Here is a 26374-nt window from a genome sequence, read left to right as displayed (position 1 = left end):
GTTTTCCAAATTTGCTGGCATATTGAGTGCAGCACTTTAACAGCATCATCTTTTAGGATTTGAAATAGCTTAACTGGAATTCCATCACCTCCACTAGCTTTGTTCGTAGTGATGCTTCCTAAGGCCCACTTAACTTCATGTTCCAGGATGTCTGACACTAGGTGAGTGATCACATCATTGTGATTATCTGGGTCATGAAGATCTTTTTAGTACAGTTCTTCTGTGTATTCTTGACACCTCTTCTTAGTATCTTCTGCTTCTGTTAGGTCCATACCATTTCTGTCCTTTATCGAGCCCATCTTTGCATGAAATAGTCCCTTGGTATCTCTAATTTTCTTGAAGAGATCTCTAGTCTTTCCCATTCTATTGTTTTCCTCTATTTCTTTGCACTGATCTCCGAGGAAGGCTTTCTTATCTCTCCTTGCTATTCTTTGGAACTTTGCATTCCAATGGGTATATCTTTCCTTTTCTCCTTTGCTTTTTACGTCTCTTCTTTTCACAGCTATTTGTAAGGCCTTCTCAGACAGCCATTTTGCCTTTTTGCATTTCGTTTTCTTGGGGATGATTTTCTTTTTCTTTTTCTTTTCCCTGTCTCCTGTACAATGTCACGAACCTTGGTCCATAGTTCATGAGGCACTCTGTCTATCAGATCTAGTCCCTTAAATCTATTTCTCACTTCCACTGTATAATCATAAGGAATTTGATTTAGGTCATGCCTGAATGACCTGAATGGTCTAGTGGTTTTCCCCACTTTCTTCAATTTAAGTCTGAATTTGGCAGTAAAGAGTTCATGATCTGAGCCACGGTCACCTCTATAAGTTAGACCTAAATTGGATTTAAATCTAAACCTTTCCTTTTTCTCAGATAGCTGCAGAAGCTGCAAGTCTCATTCCCCTGAACCGCACTTTCCTAAGAAACCCACCAATAACTGTTCTTTTCCAGGTCTTTCCTCTACCTCTCACAAGTGATCGTTTCTATTTCTGTTGAATCTTTGTGCTTTTAGTGAGAAAACTGCTGTACGTCTCTCTTTAAGAGCTAAGAGAATCTTTTAGCTTTTCATTACCTATTAAATCACAATTAGTTCTGATCATCAATAGGTCCAAGTGGGGTCATTGAACAAAAACAATCAGAGCCCTACAACAGGAACCTTGTAAAAGCCATGTTACAAAGAGGCATACATCGTTAAAAGACATCTTTTGACGTTCATGCTCCAGGAAGGAAGGAAAAGCCAGGTCCTCCTGGAGGTAGTTGGTGCACACATCCAGTAAAAGTAGAGCGTTAGCCCATGGTCACTTCATAGCCTCCTGCACAGGTCTCTGAGGGTTGCCCGTGTTCCTCTCTGCTCACCCCTGCCATTTTCTAGTCAATATAAAAAGAATGCCTCCTTTAAAAATTGTCCTCTTAAAGAAAAAAAAAATCGTCCTCTTCCTCCCATAATCTAATGAGTATATTTGTAAAAGTACATTGAAATGGCTTTCAAACCATGTGGTTTTCTATTTGTATAGATTTAGGCCCATTAAAGTCATTGTTCATCGCAGCACTGTTCATAATAGCCAGGACATGGAAGCAACCTAGATGTCCATCAGCAGATGAATGGATAAGAAAGCTATGGTACATATACACAATGGAGTATTACTCAGCCATTAAAAAGAATACATTTGAATCAGTTCTAATGAGGTGGATGAAACTGGAGCCTATTATACAGAGTGAAGTAAGCCAGAAAGAAAAACACCAAGACAGTATACTAATGCATATATATGGAATTTAGAAAGATGGTAACAATAACCCTGTGTACGAGACAGCAAAAGAGACACTGATGTATAAACAGTCTTATGGACTCTGTGGGAGAGGGAGAGGGTGGGAAGATTTGGGAGAATGGCATTGAAACATGTAAAATATCGTGTATGAAACAAGTTGCCAGTCCAGGTTCGATGCACGATACTGGATGCTTGGGGCTGGTGCACTGGGATGACCCAGAGGGATGGAATGGGGAGGGAGGAGGGAGGAGGGTTCAGGATGGGGAACACATGTATACCTGTGGCAGATTCATTTTGATATTTGGCAAAACTAATACAATTATGTAAAGTTTAAAAATAAAATAAAATTAAAAAAAAAGTCATTTGATTATTAAATCTCAACATAGATGTTTAACACCAAAACTAAAATGAAAATGTGGCCTGTCCCTAATTGATGTGCCGAATGTCCCATTGTTGTTAGTGTTTTAGTCACTCATTTGTGTTCAACTCTTTGCGACCTTATAGACTGCTCGCCAGCTCCTCTGTGCATGGAATTTTCCAGGCAAGATACTGGAGTGGGTTGCCATTTCCTTCTTTAGGGGATCTTCCTGACCCAGGGATCAAACCCACTTCTCCTGCATTGGCAGGCAGTTTTCTTAGCACTGAACCATCAGGGAAGCCCAGATGTCCCATTAGCTAACAAGTAATTGGCTAAGAGCTAGATTTCATCTCTAGTTGAAGACAGAGAGATTTATGTAGCCTTATCACCAGTCCTCCAAGCCACCCTGTTCTGGACAATGGCTTATTCCAGTCAGATTGCTTTCGGCAACACCACAGATATTCTCCTTATGTACAGCGAGTACTTTCTGATCCTTGTTAGCAAAGGGACCTATCAAAATGGAAAAAGGCAAGAGGAAAGTCGGCAGCATGTGCAGTATGCTAGTGAAAAAGGGTGCATCCTTATGCAACTTCTCAAAATTACAAGTCAGATAAAATGCAGGCAAAGTGCAGCATTTCTGATGCTCATATGTGGACCACAGCATCTTCTGATGGGCCACGATTGACCTTGGAGAGGCTCACAGAGTATACTGCAAACAGCAGCCCATATTCATACAGGAAGCAGCAAACCTCCACCTGAAACTCACCATATCTGTCACTGGGAGATGGCTTTCTGGGAAGTAGGCATGAGTATTTCTTTGCAGTTAACAAGTAAAGCAGCCTAGAATCTGCAGACTTTCTGTTTGTTTGACTGCTTTTAAAACAAACAAACACTCTATCAGGATAACTACAGCATCCAGAACTGAGGGTCATCCTATTCAGTCAGTTCAATTCAGTTCAGTCGCTCAGTCGTGTCTGACTCTTTGCGACCCCATGAATCGCAGCACACCAGGCCTCCCTGTCCATCACCAACTCCCGGAGTTCACTCAGACTCACGTCCATCGAGTCCGTGATGCCATCCAGCCATCTCATCCTCTGTCGTCCCCTTCTCCTCCTGCCCCCAATTCCTCCCAGCATCCGAGTCTTTTCCAATGAGTCAACTCTTCGCATGAGGTGGCCAAAGTACTGGAGTTTCAGCTTTAGCATCATTCCTTGCAAAGAAATCCCAGAGCTGATCTCCTTCAGAATGGACTGGTTGGAGCTCCTTGCAGTCCAGGGGACTCTCAGGAGTCTTCTCCAATTAGGTACACCTAATAGCGGTAATATCAATCTATAAAGAAAAAAGGAAAAGGAAACTTTTACTTACCTTTTAAAGTACCAAACCTTCTTGTAATTCTTTTTAACATTCAATATTTAGCCAGATTAACCATAATCCTTTCCTTTCTGATCCCTTTTTGAGCTTGTGTGTTAAATGAAAACTTTCTCTCCTGACTATTAATAAAACCTCTTGATGACTTCCAAGACACCTCTGTCACATAAAATTCCTTTCTGTCTGTATTTTGAACTATTTTAGTGTGAATTCTGTTTGAATTAAATAGAAATGCATTGGAAGTAAGATATGTTGCCATTTGAAAGCTGTGTCCCCAAAAAACTCTTTGTATTGGATTTATCATTCAACTTAATAGTTCCATGTCTCAAAAGTGATTGGTTCAAGTAGTATTTTTTTTTAACACTGGAAAAGACATTAGCTTTACAAGAAATGGCTATTAAAATCTTTATCATGTTAATCAAGTCAGTATATAGGAACCAAAATCAGAAATTGAGAGAAATTCAAACCTTTCTCATACCCTGTATCAGATCCTTTCCTGTCCCTACATTATTTCAGTTGCCAAAGATTGTTCACTTCAAGTTATGAAACTTCCTCTACAGTCTACAGTCTTCTACCAGACTTGCTTTCTGCATTGCCTCTCCCAATTCATCATCTTATCACTCTCCCTTAATTGATTTGAAGGGGAGTGAAGATGATGACTTTTGGGGTCAATGATTAAGGATCACTACTACAACTTCTCTCTCGAGGAGTCTGTGTTTAGCATTTTATATATGAGAAATAATGCTGGATTGAGTTGAAAGCTAAAACATTTGAAAACCACTATTGGTACAGGCTGATTTTTTAATTGTTTCTTTCTTTAGTATGAAACTTCAGTTAAATGCATTAATTCGTTCAAACTGTAAACAAAGAGCAAATAAAACTTAATATATATGGAAGTGGAAACCCACTCCAGTATTATTGCCTGGAGAATTCCATGAACAGAGGAACCTGGGTCTGTAGTCCACGGGGTCGCAAAGAGTCGGACACGACTCACAACACACACACACACTATGCCAGACTCTGCACTTGACACTGGTCAAGAAAGACACAGTCCTGTAGTCAAGAGCTTATAAAAGAAAGGCAATTTAATCAATGATTATATAAAATTATGGTAATACTGATACATACAGTCATTGATGATAACAAAGGAGCCAGTGTAGATTGAATAATATTAACAATGGAGTCAATGTAGATTGAATCCTCACTGTGATGTAGGCACTAGAATAAGGGCTTCATTTGCTTTACCTAATTTTATCCTTATAACCACTCTATACAGTAGGTACAATTATTATCCCCACTGTACTGATAAGGAACTTGGACCTGGAAAGGAACTTGTCCAAAGTGACAGAGAGGAGTGGAGCTAGGATTTGAATCCAGTTTGTGGATAGAATGCAGTTCTAATCTCAGAGCCCCATTCTTAATCTCTCTGCCTCCATCTGCTGCAACAGAAGCAGCCTCACACCCAAAACCTCCCTTGCAAGTTTCTCACTTGAAACTGGAGATGCATGATGGTTTTTTGAAAATGAAAGTCAGTATCAAAATATTTGAAATGTTGCTGTTAGGAACAAGCTCATTTCATTTGTTGAAAGTGAAGTGAAAATGTTAGTCACTCGGTTGTGTCCGACTCTGCGATCCCATGGACAGTAGGCCACAAGGCTCCTCTGTCCATGGAATTCTCCAGGAAAGAATACTGGAGTGGGTAGCCATTCCCCTCTCCAGGGGATCTTCCCAACTCAGGAATCAAATCTGGGTCTCCTGCGTTACAAGCAGATTCTTTATCTTCTGAGACATCAGGGAAAGTTTCAAGTAAAGGATGAAGCTCTTCAGTCACTCAGTCATGTCCAACTCTTTTCGACCCCATGGACTGCAGCACTCCAGGCTTCCCTGTCCGTCACCAACTCCCAGAGCTTGCTCAAACTCATGTCCTTTGAGTCGGTGATGCCATCCAACCATCTTATCCTCTGTTGTCCCCTTCTCCTCCTGCCTTCAATCTTTCCCAGTATCAGGGTCTTTTCCAGTGAGTCAGTTCTTCTCATCAGGTGGCCAAAGTATTGGAGTGTCAGCTTCTGCATCAGTCCTTCCAATGAATATTCAGGACTAATTTCCTTTAGGATTGACTGGTTGCATCTCCTTGCAGTCCAAAGGACTTTCAAGAGTCTTCTCCAACACCACAGTTCAAAAGCATCAATTCTCTGGCACTCAGCTTACTTTATGGTCCAACTCTCACATCCGTGCATGACTAATGGAAAAACCATAGCTTTGACTAGATGGACCTCTGTCAACAAAGTAATATCTCTGCTATTTAATATGCTGTCTAGGTTTGTCATAGCTTTTCTTCCAAAGAGCAAGTGTCTTTTAATTTCATGGCTGCAGTCACCATCGCAGTGATTTTGGAGCCCAAGGAAATGAAGTCTGTCAATGTTTCCATAGTTTCCCCATCTGTTTGCCATGAAGTGATGGGACCAGATGTCATGGTCTTAGTTTTTTGAATGTTGAGTTTTAAACGAGCTTTTTCACTCTCCTCTTCACCATCATCAAGAGGCTCTTTAGGTCCTCTTTATTTTCTACCATATGTGTGGTATCATCTGCATATCTGAGGTTATTGATATTTTTCTCGGCAATCTTGATTCCAGCTTGAGCTTCATCCAGCCTAGCATTTTGCATGATGTGCTCTGCATATAAGTTAAATAAGTAGGGTGACAATATACAGCCTTGATGTACTCCTTTCCCAATTTGGAATGAGTCTGTGGTTTCTGTTTCTTCTTGACCTCCATATTGTTTTGCTACCATCTTATTTTATAAACAAATTCATAAAGAAAAAGAATTATTTTCATTGGGAAAATCTGAATTAATCAAGTTTAGTGAAGCTGTTATAAGCTGAATCCAGTATACAAGCCATCTGAGGAAGCATTATCATATGACTGTGATTGATAAAGGAATTAAAGGCAGTGATGCAGGCTCTGGAAAGAAAATCAAAAAGTGATCTTTAGTCTTAACTACCTTGCTGGTGCTAAAAGAGAGAGTAAGGTAAACAACAAAATATTACAGCAAGGGCTTTTAGCCACATGAATAATTTTTCTATCTGCCATTTTCAAAACTGCCTTTCCTATTATTGAACATTGTGGCGTAGTGGTAAAGAATCCGCCTGCCAATGCAGGCGACACAAGAGATGTAGATTCGATGTTTGAGTTGGGACGATCCCCTGGAGAAGGAAATGTCAAGCCCCTCCAGTATTCTTGCCTGGAAAATTCCATAGACAGAGGAGCCTGGCAGGCTGCAGTCCATGGGATCCCAAAGGGTCAGACAACGGAGCATACACACCACACAGCCATCTTATAACTCTTTATTATAACATTGCAACTTTATAGACTCTCTGGATCCTTTTCCTATTTTCTTCCAGCTTCCAATTAATTTTTTTTTTACCAGTTTCTCCTAGTTTTAGTAAAGTGAAAGTATTAGTCACTCAGCAGTGTCTGATTCTTTGTGACCCCATAGACTATATAGCCCACCAGACTCCTCTGTCCATGGAATTCTCCAGCCAAGAATACTAGAGTGGGTAGCCTTTCCCTTTTCCAGGGAATCGTCTCGACCCAGGGATCAAACCTGGGTCTCCTGCATTTCGGGCAGATTCTTTACCATCTGAGCCACCAAGGAAGCCTGGTTTTAGACTATGAGCATGAAAAAATAAAATAGGAAAATCAAATCTGGCATGGCAGAGTATCTCTTTGACAAGCACACCCTGGGGAACAGTGATAATGAAAGCCAAACCTCCTCAGCCTGGCTTCCTATAGCCACAGGGGTGATGTCCCTGGTCACCAAGCCCGTACATGCGTATTTGTACTGCACCTTTTCTATAAGTTGTACCAAAATGTCTACTTAAGTTCTTTCCTTAGTACCATTCCCTCAGATAAAGTAATTGGTACCCCTCCCCCAAAGGAAAATCAAATTGATTCTTTTTTCCAAATGGATGTGTAATTGGGAAGGGTTAATTTTACATCCATACTGGCTCTGCTTCTGTGACTTTAACTCTTCTTTTGCTGCTTTTGTTATTATAGGCATACTTAACGGCCTGCCCCAGGGAGCCCTGCCTGCCCCTCCTCCTCCTGGCCCTTGGCTAGGATGCCTTTGCTTGGTTCACAGAGAGACTGCCTGACCCCACCCACCTGTGAAGGACTGTGACTCTCCTGAGTTCTTTGTGTGGGAAATGGCGCCCCTCATCTGCTGCTTACTGGAGTGGCTCAGAAGTTCACATCTGGAGAGCTAGAACTGCAGATAGATAGCTGCGGCATCTTTGTTTGTTGATGTAATAGCAGATATTCCATATCATACCACCAGTGAAATGACTGTAAGGAAGTGAAACTCACACATCCCCTCCTGAGGCTTGCCATTCTAGGAGACATTTGCAAGAATTAAATGGTCATTTTTACTCTATGTCCTAACCTTCCCCCATCTCTGATCCATAGAAGAACCTGGCATCCGGGCCCCGACAAGATGGTTATTTCAAGCCATTAGTCTGCCATCTTCTGGGTCAGCTGGCTCTCCAAAGTTGTATTCCTTGCCTCAAGATCTCAACACTCGGATTTATTAGCTTATAGTGCAATGGGCAGAGCGAGCTTGGACTGGGTAACAGATGCAGGATGTGGTCAGGACTAGGACAACAGCCATCAACTACAATGAGAATCAGCATGCCATAAGTGCATTGTATTATTATTTTCTATCTGTACCTCTGGTTCTCCACTGAGACTATTCAATCTTTGGTAGTAAGGACAATATGTTTTCATTTCTGTTTCCTCAGTACATAGTTGAATGTTTGATACAGAGAAGGCATGGAAGAAACTAGTGGATGAATGGAGTGAATGAATGAATGAAACAACAGAAATGGCAACACTCACATTGTTACCATGGCAATACTCATAGTGTTACCTCCCTCTCTCCCACTGACTACTCAAGTAATTCCATAATAACTACTCAAGAAGGCCCAGAAGGTACAGTTTTTTAAAAAAACACATGCAAATCCTCAGAGAAGTTGTATACACCAATATTTTCTTTCTTTTTCTCCACAAAACTCTGAGTTGTCAAGCAGTAGTTTAGAAACACAACACTGTATATCCATTCCTGTTTGGTTTTGGTTTTAGATTAGTGGAGCAAGAATGAAAGGGTATACTATTTCTTTCTATCCAAGGATAATCTAATCTTGCAAAGACAGTTACCAAAGTCAATAACAATTCCTACTCAGAAGACAAATAGTGTCTGAATTGGATTAAGGTGAAAGGAAAGTGCCTGCTGCAGCTGGTCAGTGAGGGACTCGGTGTTTATGGCTTCATTACAACCTTAAGTGGTGTATCTATATTTCTTCTGTGTTTAATGAAGCCACAAACAACCAACTCTTTATTGAGTGATACTGGAGAGTTTTTTGCTTTTAACTTGATGTATTTCAATTCGTGATTAACTAGCTATCCCACATCAGGTAACTCGGACGGGTGCTTTAGAGACAATTAGCTAAATGTTCCTCTGTGTTAGCCACAGAATCAGGAAAAAAGATAAGGAGAATCAGTAAGACCAAGCCAGGGTAGAAGAGACCATTCATCTTCCATCAAGATCATTGGTGGACTCATCAAGCTGCCTGTCACGAGAGAAAACGGCCCCACTCCGTCTCTCTCCCTCTCACTCCTGTGTACGTAGTTCGGCTCTGGCTGCTAAGTGACTTGGCTGTTGTGTTGTTCAGTTTTCAGGACTGTATCTCCTGTCTTTCTTCACCATCCTCCTCGGGCTGGTGCTCTACTCGTCCACCTCCACGTACATAGCCCAGGACCCCCGGGTTTACAAGCAGTTCCGCAACCCTTCGGGACCCGTCGTGGACTTACCAGCCACAGCTCAGGTGGAGCCTTCGGTCACCTACACCAGCCTGGGCCAGGAGACCGAAGATGAGCCCCACGTGCGTGTGGCCTAGGATGACACCCTCCCTGACCACTGAGGACACCTCCACGGCTGTGTGTCCGCCCGTCATCTCTGTTTTGTACATAGAGAAAGGTATTTATTAGGTGCAGTTTACGGAGGTGGACTGCAAGGTAGCAAATCCAAAAGCCTGTAAGAGGCACACGCTAAACATCCCTGGAGATGCAGGCTCTGATCCACCTGGAGGGATGCCTACCTAGGGTGTATCCTGGTCACACACACACATACACCACCACCCCCCCGTCCACATTAATTACTGTGAAAATGTTTGAATCAAAAGCAAGTATTACTGTTTGTATGATTATGGTTACTGTTATGATAGTGACTTTCAGGAGGAGGTTTTGTACTCCTGATGGGAACTCTCACCAGACCCACATGTAGTTAGCATCACTCCCACTTTTCTATGGCAAGTCACTTTTTAAGAATCACACTTTATTTTTGTGCACCTTCTCTGAGTGCTGCATGCCACAGGGGCCCCACCCTGCGACGCTTCCTTATCCTAGGCACCTGGGGGCTCATGGTTCCCTCTGTTACCTGTTGGATCGCCTGCTCAATATGTATTTCGTGCTGTGACCCTTGTGGGGAGTGGCAACTGACCATATAATTCTCTATTCTAGGAATAGATATAAAACAAACATTTTAGCCTTTTTATATTTCAACCTCGGATTACTCCAGGCCATTGCCTTTCTGTTGCAACTCATGATTCTGCTAATCAAGTCCTTGTAATAACAGGATAAGGAATGTTCCATTTCTGTGGCTTATGGGAAACCCCAGAGTAATATCACTTGTGCTTAGGGTACTGTCTTTTTTTAAAAAATCTTTCGGCCCCTTCCTATGTTCCCTCTTCCAAAAAAAAAAATTAATTTTCCTTTTCCCCCTAGATTTCTTTAGTGATAATATGGAGATCAATCAAGGCAGTGGAAAAAGCCATGGTCCTCTGCCCTTTTTGTGTGACACCCTTTTGAAATATACCGGCATGGAAATCATCTTGATTGTGGGATATCATTGGTTGTCTGGCCTCCCAACAAAGTCAGGGTGCTGCTGTGGAACAGCCTCTGACAACAGCTCATCTGATGCGGCCATTGTGTAGTAGTAAAAATCTCACCAATGAAAAGTCTGGCATTTTTGGTCATATTTGGCATCCATTCGATAGCAGAATATATCAACACAGCATTCTTATGGATACAGAGAATATTCCAGGGTCCTGATAGGGCTTTGAGGGGTATGTCACTAATCTAATTTTGTCGCCTTTACAATAGCTCTTTCTTCAAATGCAGAGAATCAAGAAACACCACAGAGCTCTGTGATTTACAGTAGATTCTCTTTCTCCCTATCAGTACATGCACTAGTCTTTACGTTTGGCTGGCTTCAGTATCATTCAGAAAGATCCTCGACAGAGTTACAGGATTTGTAAAGGAAAAACAAGTGTTTGAAACTTTGGGCAATTCAAACCAGTTGAAGTTAAGTAAGCAAAGCAAAACTCCAGTGGGGTCTCTGTAAGGTAGAGAACAGATTGCAGCTTAGTCAGGATTCCCACACTGGCCTGAGCAAGTCCTAAATAGACCTGCAAGCACCCCATGCTGTCAGTCAGCACCCACGTGGCACCTCTGTCTACCCTCTACCCTGGGGACAGGGAGTCCTGCCTTGGAGTTGGAGCAGACAAGTTATCTTTCCTTATATGCAAATTGTATGCTCATCTCCATTCAGCCCGCTTAGAAGCCTGTTTTATTTCTAGTGAAAAAAATCAACACTAAAGCTGTATCAAATCAAAAGAACTTTGCCAATGTTTGCTCTCTGCTACCTGTCAAACCAATTAAATACCTTTCTCTGACTATTTTGTCCATTCAGATCTGAAGACCTTTAAAGACTGTGGTTTTATTTTTGTGTTTACGTTCCTTTGGTTTGCATAATTTGTCTGATTTATTGCATTTTTAGTATTTATTTTCAGCCAAATATTTTCATCTTTTTTTGTTCATTTTTATGACACTAATTTGTAGATGCTTAGTAAAATCTTAAGAGAAATAAGTGGATAAAAGTATTTCCAAGTCAACTCAGTGGATGCAAATTTTTTTTTTTAATTTCAAAAAGGTTTGCAATCAATGGATGGCTACAGGTTGCCATGTGAATTGTTTCCTAGGATATTTTAACTGACTCCAAATTGTATGGAAACCAAGTGTGAATGTTAAGGTGAATTCACTATATACCCTTTATCATCCCATGTCCTTGTACACAAGACTTTCGTGTCACTGGGGTGCCTCACCGTGTTGGTTCTTCTCCATTTAGAAAGGCTGATAACATACTCGAATTGTCTGAGATTCATCCCATGAATCAGGAGTTCCAGATTGGCCTTTTGGGGGAAAAAAAGACAATAGCAAGAAACAAACTCTTTTTCTGTGTTAAGACATCAACCCTTTGGGAATGGGGTAGGAAATGGGAGTAGGGCATCATTAACTCTAGCTGTTTGAGTTTCTGGAATTTCATAACCTCAGTAGACACCAGCAAGAATGTCAGCTTTTCAATCTACCATAACTCTCTCTTCCACAAATAAGACTTTAGCAATTTGTATAGAATTTGGCTGGGTAAGCAAACCATAGCTCTCCTAAGTCTCGCTCGAGATAAGTGGTGGTCCTCACTTACTCCATGACAACTTGCACTGGGGCTAGCGCTCACCTTGGTCACACCTTCCCACAGCTCCACACTCGGAAATACACAACCAGGTAGACCAAGCAATGGGAAAATTGGTACCACTGTGTCCCATGAAAATGTTTCAATGTTTAGTTTAGATATTGCTAACTTGTGCTATTAACCTTTTGACAAGCGTGTAGTATTGTTCGTTTGGGGTTTGTTTTTGATTTGTAACCACTTAGTAGTCCCCAGCTAGCTACCAGTACAGATTTTTACCCCATGGGTAGGATTCTACTGTCAAGCCACATAAATAACAAAGCACACTAATCCCAACACTGCAAATGGAAAATATGAACCAAAAAAGGAAATTGACACCAATAAGTTGAACAAACTCTCCATTTTTGATATTTGCATGCTCCCCTATGGACTGGCTGTGGCAATGTAATGCCTGTATAATGTTTTCAAATAAAAATAAATGCTTTATGAAAGCACCAAGTTCTTGGTTTTCTTGAGTGTTTGTCTGCTCTATGACAACCGGGGAAGCAGCTCTCATGGGATGCTAGAAATAGCAACGAAAGTAGATAGCAGGGTACATGTCAAAATAAAAATCAGAAAGAAAATATTTCCAAATTAGGAAGGGCACAGTTGGTCTCAGAGCTGTAGCTTCAAAAAGCCAAATTAAACACGTTTGTAATTTGCAAAATTAATTATTTGATGGGTGCTTAAGGAGACAGCGGCTACAACCTCTAAACCCACATTTAAAACATATGTAGGGCAATTATAAATTTACCCTCAAGAAACTGTTTCTCATAAAGAAGAAAGTTCTTTGTATGCTGCCCTCGGCACAATGCCAGGCGTAAAGAAAGAGCACGACATTTATAAAGCAGGGCTGTTGATGTTTCTGCTCTGAACTTAGACACAGGATTGTCATGGTTACTTCTCCACTAACTGTTGTTGTTGTTTAGTCCCCAAGTCGTGTCCCACTCTTGTGACCCCATGCACTGTGTAGCCCGCTAGGCTCCTCTGTCCATGGGATTTCCCAGGCAAGAATACTGGAATGGGTTTCCATGCCCTCCTCCACCACTAACTGCAGTCATCCAATAACTCTTAAATACTTAGAGATGATGGTATATAAATTTACACTTTTTTATCATTCATGTTCATAATCAGACCTCAAAAATTAAATGAGCTGAAAGACTGTATGTCCGAGTTATATATTTAAAATCTTTTTAAAAGAAAAACTCATTTTGCAGGAAAAAAAAGAACAGTCGCATACAGCCTTTATAAAGGACTCTTAAGGAGAGATCCATTGTGATCTGCTTCTATAAATAGTATAGTACAAAATAGCGCTTAACAAAAACAATGTGACTCAGTTTAAAAATAGCTTTTTCCTTGAGAAATTGAACTCTTTCTGTAAAGTATGGCTTATTTTTATTTAGTAAACTCTTTGGTCAAAAATGAAATACAGTTGAACTTCAATCTGGTCTGTGTCTAAATGTCCAGCAATTCTAAGTGATTAGAGTCCAAATAGTATACACAGTAAACATGCATCTCACGTTTAGATTGTGTTCCCAGCGAATTATAATTTTCTTAAGAGAAGGAACTTGGTTTCCTAAATGCTTGGAAGTTCTTACAAAGGGAAGTTAAGGCTGTACTTGAATGGTTTTTGTGATGATTAGCATGAAGAGAAAGAGAAACATGTCAGATTCAGCATAGGACCTGTTAAGTATTACATTCTCTTAATGTTTCATAGGAAGACAGATTGTAACATCTGCAGTAAGGCGGGACTGGAATGAGATCCAGCTAATCTCTTTTCAGGTCCCCTATGCAAAACAGGCAATGGCACCCCACTCCAGTACTCTTGCCTGGAAAATCCCATGGATGGAGGAGCCTGGTAGGCTGCAGTCCATGGGGTTGCTAAGAGTCAGACACGACTGAGCGACTTCACTTTCACTTTTCACTTTCATGTATTGGAGAAGGAAATGGCAACCCACTCCAGTGTTCTTGCCTGGAGAATCCCAGGGATGGGGGAGCCTGGTGGGCTGCCGTCTATGGGGTCGCACAGAGTCGGACACGACTGGAGCGACTTAGCAGCAGCAGCAGCATGCAAAACAGGGAAGTCTCTCATACATCTTTTTTTTTTTTAATGGAATCTTACTCCTAAATCAAAAACAGAAAGTACAAGGGTAAGATATGTATTACAAAATGTTTCCCTTTTTCCTTCTACTTCTGTTAAGTACTTTTTTTTTTGGTAAAATTCCTATTCCTGGAAAAGCAGAAATTATGAGAGTCACTTAAATCACCCTTGAATTTTTTTAACAAAGCTTTAAAAAGTTAGGCTGTTCCTTCAGGTTGACTTTGGGATAAAAAACAACACAGTGAAGCTCGTTTTTCCCTTGCAAATAGTGTCTTTGAATTCATAACATTGCTTCTTAATTATGTTCACTGTTCTTTTTTTCTTCTCTTCTTTTTTACTTTGATTTCTTTTTTTCTCTTTTTTTCCCTGCAAATGTAAACAGAGGGTTCGCTATGGGCCACCTACTCAGTCTCTGCCCTTTATTCTCTATGTGGTCAGAAATGTTTAATTCAAAAAAAATTATAATACAGCTGGAAAGCCCCATACCTACCAGATGGCCTTTCATTAGTGCCTGAAAGGACAAGGCATTGCGTGTTACTTTTTAGACAGCCAGGCGAGTCTCCTCCAAACACTACTGCAGCCTGATTAACAAGGGAAACTAATGATCAGAGGGAGGAGGTCCCTGGGGATAGACTAAAATTAGGGGCGCCCATCTGGGTAGACAAAGGCCTGGTGTAGATAAATCTACAAAAGCATGAAAACGAGCTTGCTCACCAGGCTTCGGCATTAGAGCTGGGAACCATCCCATAATGCTTGAAAGATAATTTCAGAATGGATAACGATAAATATTACTTTACACAATGGGGAGTAATCTTCCCAAACTCATTATCCCACAGTGATGACACTGGCTAAAATGTGTCGGGTCCCTGAATAGATGAGAGCACTACAATCAGGCAGTAAGTAGGCTGTGTAATTCATTACCCAATACGTCAAGCAGGCAGTTTTAGTAATTATGCCTGGACAACAGGTCCATAGACCCAGTCTGTTGCAGAAGAACCTGGCTGTGTGGTTACCCTGGCTGTAAGAGGCATACACCATTACCTCCCTGACCCTGGGAACTTCGGCAGCACCGTGGCTGGCTATGACTCTCGGCCACTAGATGTCGCTGTCTGAGGGAAAACATCAGGATGACCGCCTGCCTACAGCGGTGATAACATTATTGGGTTCTTACTCCTGGAGGGCCGCCCTGGCCTAGGTTCTCAGCTTATGGTTCAGCCTTCTTCCTTGGAAACATCTGTGGCCAGGGGCAGTGAAGGGAGAGGAGTTCCAGTGGTAATTTCTCGAACATCTTCTCTACTGTGTCATTGCTCAATGTGTAAAAATGTAAAAGAACAAGAGAGAAATATGTAAGGCTAAAGGATACGAATTTTTCAGAAGTAAATTACATTCAAGGGCAACACACCCATCATTTCAAGAAATGGTGAATGTCAGATAAACGCATGCATGGCCTCTTGGCAGTGGCTCGAAAGCCTCCTGCACCCGACATTTCCCCCAACAGTGTCCACAAACTCCATTTCTGGGATATGGGGCTAAAAGATTGAAACATGGGGTGATAGTACTTTTGTGCAACGTTAGGTCTCATTCCTGCCTTTCTTGGCCTTGTCTTTGTAGGCAAGGAGAATTACTTCCATAGTACCGCAAGAGGTTTGATAAATTTTAAGTAATAGTAATGATTGCAGTTTCACAGATGGTTGGCCACTTGCCAATTTCACAGTAAACTAGAAAAGCAATAAAGAAAATCTAGTTCTTAAAATGACTACTTTTCTAAATGAAATTACTAAAGAGGGAGGAAATGGGCTAATCACTGGAATGATCAAAACAGTCTCATTATGGGACTCCCTGCGAGCTTTTGTTTGAATTCTCTGATGTTGTTTTTTGGGCACTGAATAGGATTTTAAAAGCTAAATAGGTCACACATGCATATAAATGGTTGAGTGAATCACATAACTGCTTCATGGGCCCCATGATTCTGCCTATCAGGCTGCATTTTAATTAAAAGGAAAATCGTCAGGAATAGAGGACAACTTAATGTGAGGAGTTTTGTGTCCTAGTTGAAGACTGAGACTTCACTTGGCATTCAATTTTCAATTCATAATTATACCCTCCAAACAACTGTGACGTTCATTTTCATTTCAGTCACAAGCTTAGACACAGAACTTGAGACCCAGCGAGAATATTGGCGATCACTCCGTTCAAAATCTCAAGTTCCGTTATGACACCTAAGAGTGGAGATAATTTACTTGAAGAAAAGACATCTAGCCTGGAGAAGCTATAGCCTTGTTCATCACTGGCACAATCCTGTAGATAACAACGTGCAGTACTTCCATTCAAGAGGCGGCTTTGTGATCACCAGAGACCAGGGTCAGAGAGCAGTGCAAATCCTTCCCATTAAGAGGCCGGGCAGCTTGTTAGGCAGCTTGGATAAATAATTCTTTGGAGTATTCCTACTTCCAACCAACTCTGAAAGTGGGGTCCTGAAGGGAGAAGAAAGGAAAAGCGCCCAGTGCATACCCAAGCTTGACTGCCCGCCCTTTGGATTGAATCCATCCAGGCGAATACACAGACAGGAAATTCTCCCTCTGCTACTCTATTCAACACACAAGTGTAAGAGGGTTCCTTGGGACTGACTTTGCCCGTGAGTGAGACTCACAAAACCATCTGCAACAGCTATGCCAGAGTTGAGAGCTCACTGCTTCCATAGGGGTATTTCTTATTCTCAGATACCCACTAGCTGCTGCTGCTGCTGCTGCTAAGTCGCTTCAGTCGTGTCTGACTCTGTGCGACCCCATAGACGGCACCCCACCAGGCTCCCCCGTCCCTGGGATTCTCCAGGCAAGAATTCTAGAGTGGGTTGCCATTTCCTTCTCCAATGCATGAAGGTGAAAAGTCAAAGTGCTCTAATCTCCAAAGACCTGTGCCAGGTCAGTGTCACTAGTGAGGCCACCACCCTCGGGAAAACAGTTAGCTGCACTGAGTGGAGACCTAACTTGACTTGGAGATGGAGGAGCTTCTATTTTCCTCCTTATTGGCACAGTAGAAACCACTCAGTCCAGTGGCCCCTGGGATGCAAAGATGTAGGGAAATAAAAGTTATTGAACAAGAAATCATGGTAACTGGAGATTCAAAAAATTTTGAAGCAAAATTTGCCCCTGCCTGTCCTGAGGCATCAGAGTCTCTTTAGAAACCTCAGAGCTCTGTGGGGCCACCACCCTCTACTCCTGGGTTAACAGGGTGAAAACACCCCTTTGCTATTTCTTCTGTGGTCTATTGAATGGATTGTTTCTGTTCGTAATGCAGTCTCCTTTCCTTGCTTCTCGACATTGTAAAGGAATAGACTTTTATGTACTAATGCAAGTTTTATTATTTACATTATCATGAAAAAGTAGAATTTCTTTTTTAGAATGAGGTGCATGCTAAATGAATACAGTCGTGTCTGACTCTTTGTGCCCCCGTGAACTATAGCCTGCCAGGCTCCTCTATTCATGGGATTCTCCAGGCAAGAATACTGGAATGGGTGGCCAAGCCCTCCTCCAGGGGATCGACCTGACCCAGGGATCGAGCCCACATCTCCTAAGTCTCCTGCATTGGCAGGTGGGTTCTTCACCACTAACACCGTCTGGGAAGCCCTTCTTGTTCAGGGTACAACGTAATTCCCATCTGCTTCTAATGTGATTGTGCCCGTATCTGGTTTTGGGCCTCATACTATTTCTGTCTGCTCCTCCTGAAGTGGCTGATCCAGCGTCACCGCAGTGTCCACGACTCCTACTGTCTACTCAGCTTGGTCTTTCTGCTTCACTAATTCATTCTTGCTGAGCATTCCTTCTTTGAGCATTTCAGGAAAATAGTTTTCTTCACTTTAGAATTCAATTGTATTTGATCTTTTGCCTTCAAAATTATTTAAGAAAAGGACAAAACTACGCAGCAGGAATGATAGTATCTCAGATACTGTCTAGGCTGTATGCACATTTGATTTTTTTTAAATAGAATAGAATTGGATTTTTTTTATCACACTGCATAGTCATTAAATGAAAATATTCTGGGTCCTAAACAACAGTGATTTTAAAATCAAATCATGGTTTTTTAAAATTAAAGATTATTATCTTTTTCTAACGTCCTTACCTGTCAACACCATACGTCAAGATTCCCACATTAGCAAAACAGTGTGAAATGCTTTACTGCTGGTGGAGTTGGTTCATACCATCCATCCTGCAGAGTCAACCTTATTCTCTTCAATTGGGATTATTAGCTACTTTAATGCATTTTCACTAGCAGCATTTAAAAAAAAATTTTTTTACACTATTCTTTTATTCATAATGTTCTCAAAGAAACATTCTTGAGAGGAAGTTATGACCAAGTAGATAATGTGGAGATAATAATGTATCACAAATAATGCATTGCTATCCTGATTACACGGAGAAGGCAATGGCAACCCACTCCAGTACTCTTGCCTGGAAAATCCCATGGATGGAGGAGCCTGGTAGGCTGCAGTCCATGGGGTCGCACAGAGTCGGATATGACTGAAGTGACTTAGCAGCAGCAGCAGCAGCATCTTGATTACAAGGAACTAAAAGCTTTTTTTCCCTTACATACTTTATCCTTAGAAGAACAGAGTAACAGAGTAACAAACAGAAGTATTAATGTTGGAGATGAAATATAAAAAAATAAGGCAATAAATTCAGGTCCCCTGAATCTAACAAAGTGAAAGTTTCCGTTAAAGTCAGATGTTTTGTGCCAACCCAGGTTCTGCCCTTGACTGACCCACTTGCAGTAAATGGATGTAGACAGGATTTTTGACAGACACAGCTCAGCTCACATGTTCAGCCAATGTGGCAAAGCAGGTGCCAGCAAAACTTTGTGCCTACAAGGAGGCCAACTCAAGACATGGCAAGAGAATCTAAGTTACATGAGGTCATCTAGGTCACCTTCTATGAGTCCAGGGTTGCTCCAGATAATGCTCCTATTTGAACTCACCAGAGGGGATTCCAAAACCTGCCTCCACGTGGGAACTCCAGACCACCTTCAGCCACTTGCTTTCAGATTATGTCCTGTTACAAACATGAGATGGTGGTTTTCTCCAGGAAGGGTAACTTGAAACTCCTTTCTCCTCTTCTCCTTTGCAACTCCATTGAGTCTACTTTTACATTAAAGGGATGTATTCCTCTTCGTGTTCCTTGTTTGAACATCTTATTCCAGCTGTGAATCTCCAGCAAAGCTGTGAACTCAGCCCTCCAAGATTTCTCTGGGAAGCCCAAGGGCAGCTAATAATAAGACCAAAGACATTGATTTTGCCCAGCATCCCATGGCATATGTGGTTCAGAATGAGACAATGCCTGAGAACATAGTTACAATACATTCTTTCTTCCTGGATACAACTAGAGCTGTGCTTAGGACAGGTTCCACTGAAAGCCTTTTAAAGTTAGACAAATGAAAGCCCCCAAACAGGCAAAACCCAGCTTTTTCCTTTGCATCTGTAAGGGAAACCCTGTTGCTCCCTTTATAAAATCAATCCCTGGTCCTCTGATATTGACAATGGATGGAGATTGTCCCAATACTTGGGAAATAATGCTGAAGCTACAGTAATTAGTGCAAGATCTTCAAGGGGAAGATGAAGCTCGCTGATAAGTGTCATATCTCAAGGTCTCTCCCTCTAAAGAGATCTTAAATCTCGCAGCATCTTGATTCAAAATTTTAGCAAAGCCATTGCATTTTATTTGAATCTATTACAGATTTATATGGTGCTGAAGCTATAACTGATATCATTTATTCGACTGTGTGCTAAACACTGGGCATTGTAGCGATTGTCTCAAAACAGCTCTGTGGATGGATTGTAAAGTGTGTCCCAGTTTTTTGTTTTGTTTTTGGTCTCACTGAGTGGCATGTGTTATTTCAATTTCCCAACCAGGGATCCAGCCTGTACCCCTTGCAGTGGAAGTGCTGAATCTTAACCACTGGAGAGCCAGGGAAGTCCTGTATCCCTGTTTTCTGATGAGTTAATGGAGGCACACACGGATTGTATAAAGTTGCCAAGTTTACAAAACAAGCAAGCGATGAGGCCAGGATTCAAACCCAGGTGTGCCTGACTCTAAAGATGGAAGATCCCACTGAACAAGTTGTCTTATGAAACTCAGAAAAGGGTTCAAGTTCATCCTGCCTTTGAGGAGCTACTCACAAGGATCCGGTAAAAAGAAGCACGTGAGGGAAGAATGAAGTGACTGTAACTAAATAAAGAATGGATTACATTGTAATGATGAAATCAGTGAGCCTAAGAAACCAATGCCAACCATATTTATGACTCTCCTTTGATATGGACATGGGTGACAGGCAGATTCACCCTGTGTAATCCCAACAGCAACACTGGTCTGAAGAAAAGAATAAACAAAACAAAAACAGAAGAAGTACTAGCTCACCCTGGAGGTGGAAAGATGAGATCAGGGGCAATGTCCTGAATTCTCCTCCAAAGGCTACATCCTACCTGCCAAGGCAGCAGTCTCCCCACCTCTCCCAGGGGGACATCTTATCCGTACCCCTCCTGCCCCCTCCTCTCCGGAGACCTGACACAGCCTACCATGCCCTTCTTCCTGAAATGCTTCTCTCACTTTAAGTTTGTGGACCACACTAGCCTGGCATCCCCACACCTCTCAGGCCACTCCTTTTTCGTGTCTTTCACTGGATCCTCCTTCTCGTCCACAAAGCCTTTTCTTGGAGCTGCCCACGGCTCTGCCTTTAGCTTGCTTCTCCTTTTTATCTGCACTCGCTCATATGGCTTTAAACACCAGCTTCATGCTAACAACTCACTTTTGCAGCCCCAACCCAGATCTCTTCTTCCCTGCTCCATGTCTCCACGTGGGTGTCCACTGAGCCTCTTGTGAATGATTAACAACAACATGGAGTCACTTATGTCAAAGGATCTAGAATGAATCCAGGAGGCCATTAGGGATGTGAAACTTACATCTACTTTGGATGCAACAGAATCTTTTGACTCGGCCTTCCTAAGCCCTCTGGAACTTTTTTTTTTTTTTAATTTACTCTTTAGAAATCACAGCTTAGCAACCAGTCTGCTTCCAAGTGATTGAGTGCCCGCACCAATCATAGTTCTGTAAAAATAACCTGTGTAATGTCTCTGGAATGTCTTTGTCAGTTGCCTTTATAAACCCCACGATTTCCTATTTTTCTCAGAACAAATTTGAGTTACTGCTCAAATCAGTGCCTCCTGAATTTCAATTCTTAAGGCAGCAAACAAACTCTTTTTCTTATTTGCAGCCTTCAGCATTTCTTGGTTGACACTCTCCAACCCAACTTGTCCACAACAGAACTCTTAGTTTTCCCCAAGTCTGCTTCTCCTCCAGTCTTGTGCATCTCATTAGCCCATCATCTACCCAGTTACTCAGGCCAAACACCCCAGAGACAGCCTCAGTTTTGTTGTTTCATCAGCATCCGCGACCACCCTACCGGGAAATCTTGTCAAATCCTATGACTCGTGTTCTGAATCTGACCCCTCAACACAGCTGCTCCTGCCACCCCAGTCCAGGCCCCCTCCCTCTTCTAGCCTCAGCTGTGGAAACTGCCATCCAAGTGCTCTCCCATCTCTCTCCATAACCCTCTTAAAGAAATCTTTTAAAAATGTAAATTGCAGGCTGTCCCTGGCGGTCCAGTGGTTAAGAATCTGCCTTCCAATGCAAGATATGCAAGTTTGATCCCTGTTCTGGGAATTAAGATCCCACACGCTGCAGGGCACCTACTAAGCCCACGAGCTCCAGAGCCAGGGCACACAACTAGAGAGAAGCCACAGTGAAAGGTCACCTGTGCCAGCTAAGACTCAATGCAGCCAAACCTTTTTAAAATGTAAATTACATCCTGTTATTTCTCTGCATAAATCCCTCTATTCTCTCCCATTAGCTGTTAGAATAAAACTCAACTGCCTTGCGTAGTTCTCAAGACTCACCAGACCTGGATCCTGCCAAGCTTTACAAGCGCATGTTTTTCTACTCCCGTCACTCACTTACCACACCCTGTCTATTTCTCCAATTGACCAAGCCTGTTCCTACCACGAGGCCCTCATGTCCATCTGTCGGATGTGCTTGTCCTTAAGATCTCACCTCATCTGCTGTCTCCCTGAAGGGCCTGCCTTGATCATCCTCACCCCAATCTTATCCTTCTATTATCCTGGTTTAGTTTCTCATCACACCTCTTGCTATTTAACATCTTGTTGTACTCATATTACCATATTCTCTCCTGGAGTATAAATTCTGTAAGGCTAGAAAGAATATTAGGTAGTTGTTTTTGTCTGAGGCGAACATAAACGGGCTCTGAGCAGATTAGTGTTCTTCGGTCACTAAGTCGTGTCCGACACTTTACAATGGTATGCCAAGCTTCCCTGTCCTTCACCATCTCCTGGATTTACCTGAACTCATATCCATTATCACTAAGTCGTGTCCAACACTTTGCAATGGTATGCCAGGCTTCCCTGTCCTTCACCATCTCCTGGATTTACCTGAACTCAGATCCATTAGGTCAGTGACACCATCCAACCATCTCATCCTCTTCCTCTGTCATCTCCTTCTCCTCCTGCCTCCAATCTTTCCCAGCACCAGGGTCTTTTCCAGTGAGTCGGCTCTTCACATCAGGTGAGCAGATTAAGGAGAAAGAAATTCATTGGGAAGGTTTCTAATTCTCTGAGGTAGAATTTTAATAGCATTTATGCTCCTGATATGACCTTTGTAAACAAAACCTGACTTACAATCACTGGGAAGAATTTTTTTTTTTTAACTAGAAATACTGTTTTCAAAAATATTCAACCCGTTCACAGACATATAGGAAAGTGAATGAGTGACTTTGGACTGTGGATCCATGATCATTTATCCAAGTCTGGACAAAAAGAAAACAGCCTTCAGGGAAGTGGTAAAAATTCCTGGGTGAAAATATGAAGTTAGACAACAATGATGATGAACACTGTCTCTTAGAGAAAGATTCAGCTGGAACATTAACTCAAAAAAAAAAAAAGGAAAATAAAAAATTATTTATCTTGGTCCTGGTGGCAATGAACTCGAATATTTGTTTGATAAAGCATGAACTAACCTTTGATATTATAGGGGAAGAAAAACTTTTCCTTGACTCCCTTGGGTCCCTGGCTGAGTCTGAAAGTTAAACTGCTGAAGACATGGTAACAAGAGAAAAGAATACAAGTTTATTTAACGTAAGTTTTACGTGACAGGGGAGACTTCCTCAAGAAATGAAGAATTAAAGAAATGGTTAAACCTGAGTGTTTTCAGGCTAGATTAGGCCAAGAGTGGACAGTTGTAGAGAATTATGGTAGGACAAAGGAGGTATGAGCTACATGTAATAAGCTGGAGAAACTTACCAAGTCCTATTTATTTGGACTTTTCTCTCTCTGTCTTAGAGATGAACATGTTCCTGTCTCCAAGGTGTGAGGAGGGCACGTCTCACAGGAGGGAGAAGCACAGGGGGAGGTCAGACAGACTCTCCTGCTTCCTGACTTTATCTCATACACCTTCAGCTTAAAATACTCAACATATCAACCCATGCCATGTTCTGGGGTAGCAAGTTTTGCACTCTGTCAATATCAAACTTGCAACTTAGTTTCGAATTTTAAAAAATGTAAAAATTTATAGTTATTTAGTTTCAATGGCACCCCACTCCAGTACTCTTGCCTGGAAAATCCCATGGGCGGAGGAGCCTGGTAGGCTGCAGTCCATGGGGTCGCGAAGAGTCGGCCACGACTGAGCAACTTCACTTTCACTTTTCACTTTCCTGCAATGGAGAAGGAAATGGCAACCCACTCCAGTGTTCTTGCCTGGAGAATCCCAGGGACGGGGGAGCCTGGAGGGCTGCCGTCTATGGGGTCACACAGAGTCTGACACGACTGAAGTGACTTAGCAGCAGCAGTAGCAGCAGCAATGTAAGAATAACTAGGATTTTTCTTGAACATAATATGAAATATCCTTATTGAACAGCTCTTTCAGATTCTCTTGACACTCAGCACAGTGTACCTTCTGGAAACAACAATGTCTGAAATACGCGTGTTCTTTCAAGACCAGTCATTACAGTCCTGCCATAGACAGTTTGATATCCAATAGGCTGGGATTGAATCCTTTCTCTCAGTGACAAAGTCTGAAGGAAAAAAGCTCAGAGAAACAAGATTTTCTAGTTATAGGAACTGAATTTGACTACCTTTTAGCAAATTTAGGAAAAGTAGTTGAGGGTTTGTCAGCTGGACTTTCATTATGAAATAAACACACCCTCCTATTGAAAAACAAGGCTCTGAAAAAAATTAATAAAAATTCTAAAAAGTGAATTTTAAAAAGCATTTTCATTACTTTTGTGATTCCTCAGTGTTAGCCCCAGAGACTCTGACTTCATGCCAGGAAACAGTGATCTTCCAGAAGGAAAATAAAAGTAACAAGTCTCAAGTGAACCAGTGCCTGCGTGCGTGCTGAGTGGCCTCAGTCGTGTCCAAGTCTTTGCAACAATATGAACAGTAGCCCGCCAGGCTCCTCTGTCCATGGGATTCTCCAGGCAAGAATATTGGAATGGGTTGCCATGCCCTCCTCCAGGGGATCTTCCTAACCCAGGAATCCAACCCCCAACTCTTTCATCTCCAGCATTGGCAAGCTGGTTCTTTACCACTGGTGCCACCTGGGAAGACCCATGTGAACCAGGAATGCATGGGAATAAATAACAGACAAAACTTCCAAAATTTCTAATGTCCTTCATAATTTCCCCACATTCTAATGTTAGAGTCAGGAACTTTCAAAATTAGATTATCAAAGTGATGCCTTACTGTCATCTAACATACAGGTTCTGAACAGCTCAGAAGGAGTGAAATTCACAGAACATGCTAAACACTTCATGTTAGTCAATGATTCAAGGCTTTTCTTCCCCAAATATTTTTCTAGAGAGCCTCACAAGTGGCCAGGTTGGCTGAAGTTAGTTTTGATTCCTCTCCCTCCTTCAAGCCAACCCTGACAGTTTCTAGAGACCAGGGAAATGCAGGCAGTCCACAGTCAAGAGCTGACGATAATTTATTTCCACATCCTCTTCTGCCTCCTGAAAGAGTAATTTAAGGAGCACTTGATATTGCATAGTAAGACATCGGATATTGCAATTTCCTCTGGGAAAAAAAAACGGACATGGGTGCACATTACAGTCAATCTCATTCTTCAAGAGTTCGTTTCAATATTAGAAAAAATGTGACCCAGGAATCGAGGAGAAGGAAAGCCAGTATCATCATGCTGAAAAGTCAAAAAGAAACTGGGCTTATAGACAATGTGAAACAAAATAATAGTGGAAGGTTGGAATTAAATTTTACAATGCCTGAGATACCAAATTAATTTCTTCCCATACATAAACATGGAGAACCTCTAAAAGAAACAGTCATAGAAATAAGAGCTAAAGAGAAATGTTCAAGGCTATGAATAATAGCAGAAATGAGTATCTTTAGAAAAACAGGGACATAAGGAGCTTTCCTTTCTATGCTGCAGTGCAGGAAGTTGAGCATGAAAAACCTCTGTAGGGAATGAAGACAGGATGAGCTATGCTGCTCCCAGTGCTTTGCCTCCCTGACCCTTCCAGCAGCAGGGACTGCAGAGAGAGGCAGAAGAACAGCCTCTGGGAGCTTCCCTTGAATCCAAGAAACCAATGAGTCTTAGCCTGGAGATCAGCTTAGGCACCGCCAGACACTGCCCAGTGTTGACTTGGAGGCCTAGGTCTAGGGGACGAACTGGTGCTGTGGTGGGTTAAATAGTGGTCCCTCCGAAAGAGGTGTGTGTGCCGTCACTTCAGTTACATCTGACTGTTTGCGACCCTATGGACCATAGCCCGCCAGGCTTCTCTGTCCATGGGATTCTCCAGGCAAGAATACTGGAGTGGGTTGCCAGCCCCTCCTCCAGGAGGTCTTCCCAATCCAGGGATAGAACTTGTTCGTGTCTCTTACATCTCTTGCATTGGCAGGTGGGTTCTTTACCACTAGCGCCACCTGGGAAGCCCTCTGAAAGATACAGCCAACCAGAACCTGGGAATGTGATCTGACTTGAGAAAAGATATAATTTGCAGATATAATTAAAGATCTTGAGAGAAAATCATCTTGGATTACCTGGGGAGGCCCTTAATCCAGTGACAGATGTCCTTATAAGAGACAGAAGAGGAGAAGACAGAGAG

At 42.0% G+C, this 26374-nt stretch overlaps 1 protein-coding gene across 2 annotated transcripts in view; it reads left to right on the top strand.

Moving 5' to 3' along the window:
• SLC35F1 (solute carrier family 35 member F1) overlaps positions 1-20549 on the top strand; it is a 426615-nt gene extending 406066 nt beyond the window's left edge. Inside the window, exon 8 of one of the 2 annotated variants that reach the window (XM_055535079.1) lies at positions 20103-20549. In XM_055535079.1, the coding sequence (XP_055391054.1) occupies positions 20103-20138 (36 nt within the window). In that variant the 3' untranslated portion in view covers positions 20139-20549. Of the gene's footprint in view, positions 1-9208; positions 11808-20102 lie in introns of those variants that run through there. The other variant, XM_055535077.1, reaches the window with a different exon arrangement.
• Positions 20550-26374: the final 5825 nt, after the last annotated feature.

Source organism: Bubalus kerabau, chromosome 9 (assembly GCF_029407905.1).
Source record: "Bubalus kerabau isolate K-KA32 ecotype Philippines breed swamp buffalo chromosome 9, PCC_UOA_SB_1v2, whole genome shotgun sequence".
Classification (NCBI taxonomy): Eukaryota; Metazoa; Chordata; class Mammalia; order Artiodactyla; family Bovidae; genus Bubalus; species Bubalus kerabau.
Note: the sequence above shows the minus strand (reverse complement) of the source record. Positions and strands in the feature narration are given on the sequence as shown.